This window comes from Platalea leucorodia (assembly GCF_965183815.1).
Source record: "Platalea leucorodia genome assembly, chromosome: 24".
NCBI classification, from domain to species: domain Eukaryota; kingdom Metazoa; phylum Chordata; class Aves; order Pelecaniformes; family Threskiornithidae; genus Platalea; species Platalea leucorodia.
Genome location: NC_138846.1, coordinates 2626017 through 2637413, shown reverse-complemented (window position 1 = coordinate 2637413; position 11397 = coordinate 2626017). Strand labels below are relative to the sequence as shown.

The following is an 11397-nucleotide window of genomic DNA, read 5'->3' as shown; positions in this document are numbered from 1 at the left end:
GGGACCGGGGGGGGACAGGGGGACCGGGGGGGGACAGGGGGACCGGGGGGGGGTCACAGGGACCGGGGGGGGGTCACAGGGACCGGGGGGGCTGGGGGCCTGATCCAGCCCCTCGCTCTGCCCCCCAGACTGGAGGCGGCTGCCGCGGGAGCTGAAGATCCGGGGTGCGACGGCTGCGGAAAGGCCGTGAGTGTCGTCCCCCCCCCCTTGTCCTTGTGTCCCCCCCCCCCCTTGTGTCCCCCCCCCCCCCTTGTGTCCCCCCCCCCCTTGTGTCCCCCCCCCCCCTTGTGTCCCCCCCCCCCTTGTGTCCCCCCCCCCCTTGTGTCCCCCCCCCCTTGTGTCCCCCCCCCCTTGTGTCCCCCCCCCTTGTGTCCCCCCCACGGGCCCGGACTCTGCCCCCCGCAGGGACCACCATCCTCATCCCCAAGTGCAAGCAGCGGGTGACGCTGGACAAGGAGGAGGCCATTAAGAAGCTGGAGGTAACGAGGCCGAAGGCTCGGCCACCCTCCCCCGGGGGGGGCCCCGCTGGATTTTGGGGTCCCCCCCGCGTTAACGCTGGGGGGGCTCCCCTGAACCCCCAGAGCCTGGAGAAGAAGGAGGAGGAGGTGACGTCGGAGGAGGAAGAGGAGAAGGAGGAGGAAGAAGAAGGGAAGGAAGAGGAGGAAGAGGAGTACGACGAGGAGGAGCACGAAGAGGTGGGGGGGGGGCCCGTGGGTCCCAGCGGGTCCCAGTTGGGGTGGTGGCCGGGGGGGGACGCACTGGGGTGCCGCCCCGAGCCCGGCCGCGTCCCCGCCGTCCCCAGGAGACCGACTACATCATGTCCTACTTCGACAACGGGGAGGACTTCGGCGCCGACAGCGATGACAACATGGACGAGGCGGTCTACTGACCCCAGTGCCACCAGTCCCCGGGGCGCCGCGGGCCCCCTCACCAGCTGGGACGCGGGGGGCCCCTGTCACCCACCCTGCAGACGCTGGGGGCCCCTGCCACCCCCCCTGGGAGCCCGGGGTCCCCTGTCACCAGCCAGCCCCTGCCCCGGGACACCAAGGTCCCCTGTCCCCCCTCCCTGGACTCCTGGGGCCCCTGCCACCCCCCTGGGACACCGGTGTCCCCTGTCCCCCCTCCCCAGACACCGGGGTCCCCTGTCACCCACCCTGCAGCCACTGGGGTCCCCTGTCCCCCCGTCTCTGGACTCCTGGGGCCCCTGCCACCCCCCTGGGAACCCGGGGTCCCCTGTCACCAGCCAGCCCCTGCCCCGGGACACCAGGGTCCCCTGTCCCCCCCCCTCCCTGGACACCTGGGGCCCCTGCCACCCCCCCTGGGACACCGGTGTCCCCTGTCCCCCCTCCCTGGACACCGGGGTCCCCTGTCACCCACCCTGCAGACCCTGGGGTCCCCTGTCCCCCCGTCTCTGGATGCCTGGGTCCCCTGTCACCAGCCAGCCCCCCCCCCCCCCCGGACACCGGTGTCCCCTGTCCCCCCCCCCCCCGGACACCGGTGTCCCCTGTCCCCTCCCCGGGGTCCCCTGTCCCCCCCCCCGGGACACCGGTGTCCCCTGTCCCCCCTCCCGCCTGCAGGTGGCACTTGTGCTCCAGGGACGGAGCGGGGGGGGGGCACCCAGGGCTGGGGCACCCCAGGGTGCTGGCAGCTGGCGGGGGGGGGGGACACACATGGGGACATGGGGCTACCCCGCTGCCCCCCAACCTGGGGGGGTCCCTGGGGGTCCCCCAGCCCCTGCGGGGGGGGGCAGGACCCCCCAGCCTTGTCCCCAGGCCAGCGGGGGGGTGGGGGGGGGATCGTCCCTTTCGGAGGCGGTTTTAGGGGTGACGGGGGGGGGCCCCCAAACTCCCCCCCCCTCCCCTTTTTGCGGCAGCTTTTTAACGTTTGGGGGTTTTAATCCTTTTGGGTGGATTAAAGCTGATTTCTGCACCTCCCGCTCGGTGGCGGCCATGGCCCGCGGGGGGACGGGGGGGGCCCGCGGGGGGACGGGGGGGCCCACGGGGGGACGGGGGGGCCCGCGGGGGGACGGGGGGGCCCCCGGGGGGGGACGGGGGGCTTTGCCCTTGTGGGGCTGTTTGCCAGGGCCGGTTGTTGTTGTAGGGTCTCCCGAGCCGATTGTAAACAACACCTTGTTCTGGTCGGGTTGCTGGAGGAGAGGGGGGGGGGACCTGCCCCGGGGGGTGGGGGTCTGGGTGCACCCATGGGTGTGGGGGGGGGCTGGGTGCACCCGTGGGGGCGGGGGGTGCTGTTTGGGGGGTGTCCCTTCACCCCACACGTGTGGGGCCGGCTCCTGGCCTCGGCCGGGTGGGGCGGGTGCCCGGCGGCACCCGATTTTCCGCCCCGGCACCCGATTTTCCGCCCCGGCACCCATCTTGGCTCACGCTCGGGCACCCCGCCGGCCCCGGCCGCGTGCGGGGTGGGCACGTGGCACCCGCTGGGTGGCGGGGATGGGGTTTAGGGTGCGCAAATCCCCAGCTCCCGGAGTCAGGGGATACAGCGGCACCATGGCCCTGTCCCCCCCCGTTGTGCCCGGGCTGGGGGCAGCAGCTCTGGGTGTTTTGGGGGGCTGAGCAGGTCCGGGGGGACCCCAACGCCCCCCCCCCCCCCCCCCCGGGGTTTCCCCAGCCTGGATTAACCCCTGTGCTGCTGGGCTCCAGCAACATTGGGTGCAGGGTCAAACACCCGGGGTTTGAACCCCCCAACCCCTGGGCCTCCCGTGGGTCCCCCTGAACCCCCCCCCCCCCCCCCCCGTTGGGGCTGGTTCAGGGTGCTGGGCTGAGCCCTGCCAAACTCGCTGCGTGCCCCGGCAGCGAGAAAAGCTGCTGGGCGGCGCTGGGGGGGGCAGAAGGTGTTTGGGGGGGCAGAAGGTGGTTTTGGGGGGGGCAGAAGGTGGTTTGGGGGGGCAGAAGGTGGTTTTGGGGGGCAGAAGGTGGTTTGGGGGGGCAGAAGGTGGTTTTGGGGGGGGCAGAAGGTGGTTTGGGGGGGGCAGAAGGTGGTTTGGGGGGGGCAGAAGGTGGTTTTGGGGGGCAGAAGGTGGTTTGGGGGGGCAGAAGGTGGTTTGGGGGGGGCAGAAGGTGTTGTTTTGGGAGGGCAGAAGGTGTTTGGGGGGGGCAGAAGGTGTTTTTGGGGGGGCAGAAGGTGTTTTTTGAGGGGCAGAAGGTGTTTTTTGGGGGGCAGAAGGTGGTTTGGGGGGGCAGAAGGTGGTTTGGGGGGGGCAGAAGGTGGTTTTGGGGGGCAGAAGGTGGTTTTGGGGGGGGCAGAAGGTTTTGGGGGGCAGAAGGTGGTTTTGGGGGGGGCAGAAGGTTTTGGGGGGCAGAAGGTGGTTTTGGGGGGGGCAGAAGGTGGTTTTGAGGGGCAGAAGGTGGTTTTGGGGGGGCAGAAGGTGGTTTTGAGGGGCAGAAGGTGGTTTTGGGGGGCAGAAGGTGGTTTGGGGGGGGCAGAAGGTGGTTTTGGGGGGGGCAGAAGGTGGTTTTGGGGGGGGCAGAAGGTGGTTTTGGGGGGGGCAGAAGGTGTGTTTTTGGGGGGCAGAAGGTGTTTGGGGGGGCAGAAGGTGGTTTTGGGGGGCAGAAGGTGGTTTTGAGGGGCAGAAGGTGGTTTTGGGGGGGGCAGAAGGTGGTTTTGGGGGGCAGAAGGTGGTTTTGGGGGGGGCAGAAGGTGGTTTTGAGGGGCAGAAGGTGGTTTTGGGGGGGGCAGAAGGTGGTTTTGAGGGGCAGAAGCTGGTTTTGGGGGGCAGAAGGTGGTTTTGGGGGGGGCAGAAGGTGGTTTTGAGGGGCAGAAGGTGGTTTTGAGGGGCAGAAGGTGTGTTTTAGGGGGCAGAAGGTGTTTTGGGGGGCAGAAGGTGTGTTTTGGGGGGCAGAAGGTGTTTTCTGGAGGCGGAGGCGGGCGGGGGCCGCTGACGTGAGCCTCACGCGCCGGGGAGCGCCGCTCCCGCGGGCAGGGTTCCTGGTTGTGGCGCTGCTTAATCCCTGGGTAACTAAAAAAAACAAACAACAAACCCCAAACAAAAGCAGCAGCTCAGCAAAACCGGGGCTTGTTTGCTGTCGGGTGCCCTTCGCCCCGAAAACAGAGGCGTCCCCAAGGGCGGCCGGGCATCACGGTGCTCCAGGAGGTGGTGATTTCCTAGTTACAGCTCCCAGCGCTCCTGCGGGGCAAAGAAACGATCCGGGGTGGGCAGCAGCGGGGCCCCCGCGCCGGGAGGGATCCAGCCCCACCTCCAGGAATAAAACTGGCTGGAAAAAGCTCCCGGGAAGGGGAATTTGGGGCTGGGAAGAGCCCCGGGATTCCGGGCCGGGGCCGGGGGAGCCCCCCGCGTCCCGCGGGAGAGGAGTTGGGGGGCGCGGGTTTGCTTTGCCCCCTCCGCCAGCCACGGGCCGAGCTCGTGCCTCGGTTTCCCCGGCGGCGTGGGGGCCTCTTCCTCCCCGGCGGCGCGGTGCACGCGGGCGGCGCGTGGGCCTCCTCGTGCTCGCCGCCCTGCGCCGCCCTGCGCCGCCCTGCGCCGCCGCGGTTATTTTTACCGCCCCAGGCCGGGAGGGGGGCGCGGAGGCCCCCGGTGGGGCTCGGTTTTGGGGTCCCCTGTGTTGGGGCACCCTACGCTTCGGCCCTGGGGGGTGCAGGGCTGTGGGGTCTGGAGTCCCGTCGCCCCCCCAGCCCTAACGGGGAGGGTCAGGGCCTGGCTCCCCGCTGCGCCCCACAAGTGCCGTCGGCCCCGGGGGGCCGCAGCGCCCCGAGCTGCACCCAGCGTCCCCGGGGCGCCAGGGCCTGCGGGGCCGGGGCGGGGGGGGCGCGGGCTGGGGCCAGGGACCCGCCAGCGTCGGGGGGCGTCCCCGTGTCCCCTGGGCGAGAGGCGGCCGTTTCGCCCCGGGCTTTGCCAGCACCCCCCACCCCGCGAGAGAGAGCGCGCCCCGATCCCGGCTGCGCCGCACCCCGGCCCCATCCCGGGGGTGCTCGCCGCTCCCCGTTGCCCCCCGCCTCGTCCCCCCGCGGTGCCACCCTTGGTCCGGGGACCTTTGGCCGAGTTGGCAGCGGCCGGCGAGCGAGGCCGGGGCCAGCGCAGGCCCCGCGCCAGGAGCCGGGGCGAGCGGCCAGCTCGCTGCGCCGCGGGGGGCCCGGGTCCCGCCGGGGCTGGGGGGCCTCGCACCGGGGGCGCCCCCACTCCACGGGGTCGACCCCCGCCCCGGCGGGCACCGCGCGGCCCTCGCCGCCTCCATCCCTCCTTCCGCCTCGCCCCGGGGCCGCCGGGGTCCCACCGCCGCGGGTGGCAGCCCCCCACCCTGGGGTCGGATCCTGCGCTGGGGGGCAGCACCTAAAATCCCTTTTTTGTTTGTGTTGGTTTTTTTGCCAGAAACCCACCATTTTTGGCCCAGTTTCGCTGGAAATAACGGCCTGCGGCCTGGGCAGGGGGAAGGAGGAAAACCAGGTAAGCGCAGGCGGCGGCCGAACGCAGGCCGGGGGGGGGGGCAGGATGCGGCCCCGCGGTGCTGGGGCCACGCGGAGGCTCCCGAGCCGCTCCAGCGCAAAGTCCCCGCCGGGGCGGCGGCGGCGGCGCGGGGCGGGGTGGGGGTGCGGTAACCCCAGTTTGTTGAATTGGGGCTGTAAAGCGTGGGTGGGTGGGGTGGGGGGGTTCAGCCACCCCGGCGGGGCCGTGCGGGGGGGGGGGGTGTTATTGTAGGGTCTCCCGGGGGGGGGTGTGTTATTGTAGGGTCTCCGGGGCGCCGCTGCCCCCGGCTCGGCGCCCTGTGCCCATACTTGGCCCGGAGCGGGGCTGACCCTTGGCCCGCTTGGAGGGCGGCCCGGGCACCCCGCCAGCCGGGCACGGGGACGGCCGCGCGGCGCGTGCCGCCGGGAGGGGAAACTGAGGCACGGAGGGGAGTCGGAACAATGGGATTGGGGGGGGCGGGGGTCCCCAAGAGCCTCGCCCCCATGGGAGCAGCTGGGGCGGGCTGCGGGGAGCGAGGATCGCCGGGCCGCGGCGTCGGGGCGCGTTCCCCTGGCGGCACCGGGCCGGGGACGCGGTGACTTTCCCGGGACGCGGTGGCTTTCCCGGGATGGAGCTGGGACAAGGGCAGGGGGGAACATGGTGGTTGGGGCAAACGGATGAGAGCGGGGCTAAGCCCGCCGCGGCGTCGCCGGCCCGTCACCGGTGTTGCCGGCGGTGGGGCTCGGGCAGGGACGCCGCTCGCCCCGCAGGGGTCAGGCTCGGCGGGGCCCGAGGCGTGCAGCCAGACAAACCGCGCTGGCCTGGCACGGCCGGAGCCGCCGGCTTCCCGGCGATAAGGCCCCTACGTGCCGAGCCGGTGCCGTGCCGCGCCGGCAGCAGGGAGATAACGGCAGGCAGCAGGGAACGGGGCTCCCGGCGAGGTTGGAAGGGGCGTCAGCGGCTCTGGCAGGACGGGGAAACTGAGGCACGGGGGGTTTGCACGGTGGGGGAGCGGGAGCCCCCGTGGTGCTGCGGTGCTGGCAGAGCCGTGCCAGGGGCTCACCGCGCACCGGCTGCCAAGTCGGGGAGGGGTGAGGAGCCCGCGCCAAGGTCGGGGCTGTTCTCGCGGCAGCGCCCCGGCCCCTTTTTTCCGTTAACTTTCACCCACATCCCCCAAACGAGGGCCGGCGCAGGGGGCCGCCGCCGGTGCCGCAGGCGGTGGGCATTTCCCACCCCGCTCTCCCCGGGCAGCGCCCGGCGTGCCTGTTTCCCCTCCCAGCCCTCGGCGCCGCTTTTCCACCGGGAAAAAGGCTCGGCAAAGGGGCAAAGGACCCCCGGCCCCCCGCCTCCCACCCACCCCCTTCCCCAAGTTCACGGCCAAGGGGCTCCGCGACCACCGCGCGTCTCTTTATTACAAAGGCGGCGCCGCACGGCGCGCGCCGTCGCCAGTACAAAACTCCAAAACACCCGGGTTCCCCCCCCCCCCGAACCCCCAATACAAAAGAGTAGAAAAGGAGTCTCTCTCAGTCCGAGGCCGCCGGCGGGATCGCCAGCCCTTCTCCTTCCCCCCGCGCTGGCAAGAGCCGGCCCCGTCCCGGCAAAGCGGGAACGGGTGAGGAATTCCGCAGGGACCCCAGTCCCCAGGCCAGCGGTGAGCGGGGGCGGCTGGCGCGGCGGCTACCGACAAACCAAGAGCACGCGGGGCGGGCTAGCGATTCTTCCCGTCCCACCGGAGCGACGCTTCCGCGGGCTGAGGAAATACACGCGGAGCTCCCGAGGGAATTCTAGAGCGAACCGGAGCGGGCCGGCTTCTCCGAGCGGGGCTGGCAGTGGACGGAGCCGCCGCGGCGTCGCTCCCCGTCTCCGCATCACCCTCGGGTGCGGCGGAGAGAGGGAGCTCGGGCGGCGGCAGGACGGCTCGGGTGTTTAAGGCGTTCGGAAAAGCGCCAACGCCGCCGCCGGAGGAACGAGCCGCCGGGAGCTCCGCGTGCGTGCTCGGATGCGAAAGCTACAGGCGTGCGCGCGCCCGTCCCCCGGGACGCCGGATCGGATTGAAGGCACCGCGACGGCCGTTTCTGACTCAACATCTGGGTTTTTTCAGTCTTTTTAGGCTGGGACCTGCCTCTCCCAAGGGTCTGCGCCCCCCCGCTCCGCCGGGACTCTCCTGCCAGTCTCCAGGTAAGCACCGCGGTTGGGCCGGTTTTTTCGGAAGACGTCGGCTTCAAGCGAGGTTTCGGGGCAGGGCCGGCACGCGAGGGAACACACAGACTCGCAGACTTCCATCACCTCTGCCACGCTCGCCCGGCAGAGCCGCGCCGGGAGCCGCCGAGCGGCCGCTCCTCCTGCGGCAGGGCCGCCGGCCCAGGGCCGGGCCGCTGCCGGGCGTCCCTCGCGGCCCACTCCAGTCCAGAAAAAGCGGGAGAGTAACGGTTTTTTACTCGGCGCTCACTGCACGTTGTTGTTGGCGACGCAGGGGTCCACCTGAGGAAGCAAAGAGGCCGTTTAGAGGCTTAGAGCCTTAGTCCCAAGCCTAAACCGAAGCTTAAGCCAGAGCCGGCTCGCCTGCGCTGCCGCCCCCGCCCAGCGAAGCCCCCGCAGCTCACCTCCGTGTAGGTGGGCGGCGGCATGAACTTGAACTCGGGGGCGTACATGAAGATGGGGCTGTCGAAGCCCTCGGGGTCGTCCAGGAGCGGGGTGGTGGGGCTCTCCAGGCGGTGGTCCTCCGGAACGATGTCCAGGTAGCACGGGGGGGCTGCAAGGGAGGGCGGGGACCCGTCAGCTCTCCCGCGTTCCCCCACCGCGACCCCTCTTGGCCCCCCCCAAATTGTGGGGGGGGTCACGGCGGTGCCGCTGCGCTCCCCTCTCTCACCTTCCGGAGCATCGGGGAGGTTCAGATCCACCCAGCTCATTTCGGAACTGGTCTGACTGGCCATGCTGGAGCTGCGGCTACCGATGCCCGAGCGGCTGCCGATGACGAGGGGCAGCTCCAAGATGATCTTCTTGGAGCCCGGGACGCTGACGTAGATCTGCGAGGGCATGAACCGGAATTTTAAGGGATGTCGGGAACCAGGAGGGGACACAGCTTACGCGCCGACCGAGCGAGGAAGAGCGACCGGCAGCCCAAGCCGCTCACCTGCAGGAAATACTCGACGCGCAGGATGTTGCAGCCCAGGATGGACGGTTTGAGCTTCTTGACGCGGATGGTTTTGCCCCGCCAGGAGTCGGACGTGCCCGAGATGATGTGGTTGCCTCGGACGCAGGAGAGTTTCTGGGTGAAGACCTTGGTCTGCCCGTTGGCCAGGTAGGTGTGCTTGGCGATGATGGCCGCCTTGGGCACCACGATGCGGGAGCACGTGTTCTCGAAGTCGGCGTTGATGCAGATCTCGTCACCTGGGGAGGGAACCGTGCTTGGGTTTAGGACGGTCCCGACTTTTTCCTTGTGGGAAGCCTGTTTGAGGTGTTTAACATCCCCCAGGCTTGTCCCGCCGCCCCCTGCCCCGCTCCTCCGAGAGGGGAGGAGAGGCTCGTACCTTCGCAAAACCCTTTCCTGTCGATCTGAGCGCTGACTGACACGCGGCCGTCGGGAATGAACATACAGGACACCTTCTTCTCCTTCTTGGCAGCGACCGGGGACTGCAGGGAAAGCAGACTGTTACCCCGGCGAAACCTGCCCGCCGCTCCCGGCCCGCTCCTTCCTTCCTCTTGGTTTGCAACAAGAGCTCGAGTTCCCCCGAGGCTCGAGCGTCCTGCCGCCAAGCGAAAGCAGAACAAGCGCCTGGCTTCATCTGCCTTGGTGTCGATTTCTAGAAGTAACTGGGACTTCTTAAGAACTAAGCATTTAATCCACGCTCAGCAATAAAGCCTATTAGGGGAGCCTTAGTGACAGAGGTCGGACTGACCGACCCCGGGCTTTTCTCTCCCCCAACGCCCACGACGCCCAAACCCCTCGGCGCAAGGCGGCACCCACCAGCAATTCCGGAGTGTTCACGTCCACGAGATCCATCACCTCGAAGCGCTTCTTTATCTCCTGGGTGGGAAAGGAGGGGCGCTCCAGGAAGGCCTTCACCCAGTAATCCACACAGCCGTACTTGCCCTTGAAGGTGGTACCCAGAGGCCTGTGGACAGAGACACTCGTCAGGCCCATCTGCGGCAACAGGAGAATTTTCCCTAGAAATCCGATTTAATTTTCTTTGAAGAGGCAGCGTTCGTCTCATACTCACCCCTGGGGAAGCTCGAATCCGAATTTGTACTCATACTTGTTCCCAGGTCTCAGGATTACAGAGCCGTCCCCATCTGGGAAAAGAAAAGGGGAAGGGAAACGTCAGCTTCAGCTCCACGGGTTGGTTCTTAAACTTCATCCTCTGTTCTGCTTACACAGGCGCTGCTGAAGCCGCGCGCCGCACGGGCTGGAGCTGCGTTAGCTGTTTGCTGAGAGCCGCCTACACCTGTCCCCCACGAACAGCGCGAGAACTCGGTGTCTTCCCAAAGCAGGGAAGCGCCGCTTACTCTCACTTCTCCTTTCAACATCCCCGCCCCAGGCCAGAACGCCCTGTCCTGATGCACTCGGGCCCCTCTTACCGCTCCTCGCCGCACCCCGCCTCCACTTCGTGGGAGTACCAAGTACTCGCTTCTCTCCCCGGCTATCTCCTTATCTCCGAGACTTCACCTCACCCCCGTTATCTCCCGGGACGCTTTGCCAAGTCCCCGTCTCTCGCCTTCCCTGGAGCCAGCCTGAGGAGGAGGCTGCTGAAGGGAGTTGTCCGTGCCCAGGAGACGAAGCTCCTTGTCTGGGGCGAGACCTGCGCTTGCCGCTCCCTGCCCACCACCCGTCCCAGGCACCGCACCCATCCAGCGGCACCTCCCGACACCCAGCCAAGGCCAAGCCCGGTACTCGCTCCCTGCGGGCACACGGCATCGCCGCCTGTTCCGCGAGCCGCGCCAGCCACGCCAGCTCCCGTACGCTCCGGCAGGCTTCTGGTTTAGGCTCTAGTTAGGGCTCAGCAGCCCTCAGCTTTCAAACTTTGAACTTGACTTAGCCCAGCCCTGCTGTCCTCCGCCTGTTCGCAGGTTTCAATGCTCTTCCTTATTTCTGCCAAGACTCCGATAACAGCTGATCCCGCTTCCGTCCCGGCGCTGAGCCCCGACACCAGTGCCAGAACCAGCCCGGTCAACGCGTACCCCAACGGGACGCAACCGGAGACTCGCTCCAGCCTCCCGAGACCCAACCAGCCGGAAAAACCGCCGGCCCCCGGACAAGCCCCCTCCTCCCCACCACCTTTAGCCCCCCAACTCCCTTCTCCCAGCCCCCGAGCCTCACCCGTGGGCTGCTCCTCCAGGGTGAGGACGTCCTCGAAGCGCAGGTACTCCATCTCCTGCCTGCACTGCTGGGGGCCCTTGGCCCAGTTGACTTTGGCCACCCCGCAGGCCAGCACCTTGACGGCGCTGACGCGAGTCACCTCGGCCACCTCCACCAACACGCGCCCGGCCACCTTCTCCCCGCTGCAGTAGACCTTCTCGGGCTCGCTGAAGGTCATCAGGAAGGTCTTCACCTTCTTGAACATCACCATGGCTGAGGTGAGTGTGGGGGAAGCGCTTTCAAGGGGGCTGCACAGGGCAGGAACTGCGGGTCTTTTTTCCCCCTGAAGAGGATAAAACCCCTCTGAAACAGGTCAATTTCAGCCAAAAAGGGCGAGTTAACCCTTCGCTTCCCGGAGTTAAAGGGCTACGGCGGGGCTGCTCCGCGTCACGGCCGGCCCGCACCGCTCGCTGCCCTCAACGCTTTGAGAGCGGCCCCCGCCGGCCGCCGCCTTTTATAGCCTCGGCGCGCGGCCCGCCCCCCCGCCCGCGCCTGTTGATGCCAGCAGCGCCACGCCGAGGGCGCGTGGCCAGGCGTGCTACTCGCGTGATCAGCGCCCCCATTGGCCGCCGCTGCCTTGTTTACAGCCCCGCCGTCCAATCAGCGCGCCGGGTGCGGAGCGTGG

The 11397-nt window shown here is 69.0% G+C and overlaps 2 protein-coding genes across 2 annotated transcripts in view; one reads left to right on the top strand and one right to left on the bottom strand.

Moving 5' to 3' along the window:
• The window catches only part of POLR3GL (RNA polymerase III subunit GL), a gene marked incomplete at its 5' end in the record, with an annotated part of 2809 nt that extends 1564 nt beyond the window's left edge, over window positions 1-1245 (top strand). Inside the window, 5 exon segments of the mRNA XM_082333307.1 lie at window positions 129-163; window positions 165-186; window positions 406-479; window positions 582-695; window positions 803-1245. Of these exon segments, the coding sequence (XP_082189433.1) occupies window positions 129-163; window positions 165-186; window positions 406-479; window positions 582-695; window positions 803-889 (332 nt within the window). The 3' untranslated portion in view covers window positions 890-1245.
• A 5617-nt stretch (window positions 1246-6862) lies between these two features.
• Window positions 6863-11188, bottom strand: TXNIP (thioredoxin interacting protein). Its single transcript, XM_082333234.1, has 8 exons — window positions 10734-11188; window positions 9637-9709; window positions 9384-9531; window positions 8947-9049; window positions 8550-8806; window positions 8286-8442; window positions 8020-8168; window positions 6863-7897 (listed from the first exon to the last, which is right to left on the bottom strand). Exons 1-8 carry the CDS (start codon window positions 10981-10983, stop codon window positions 7862-7864), a joined length of 1173 nt encoding a protein of 390 aa, XP_082189360.1. The 5' UTR covers window positions 10984-11188; the 3' UTR covers window positions 6863-7861.
• Window positions 11189-11397: the final 209 nt, after the last annotated feature.

Bases quoted from the DNA above. Each gene is read 5' to 3' on its own strand.
- TXNIP (XM_082333234.1), bottom strand. From the start codon at position 10,983: ATGGTGATGTTCAAGAAGGTGAAGACCTTCCTGATGACCTTCAGCGAG. The intron at 9,532-9,636 runs GTGAGTATGAGA...CTCTGTCCACAG, and splicing joins GGATTCGAGCTTCCCCAGGG to GCCTCTGGGTACCACCTTCA. The intron at 9,050-9,383 runs GTGGGTGCCGCC...CTTTCCCTGCAG, and splicing joins TGAACACTCCGGAATTGCTG to TCCCCGGTCGCTGCCAAGAA.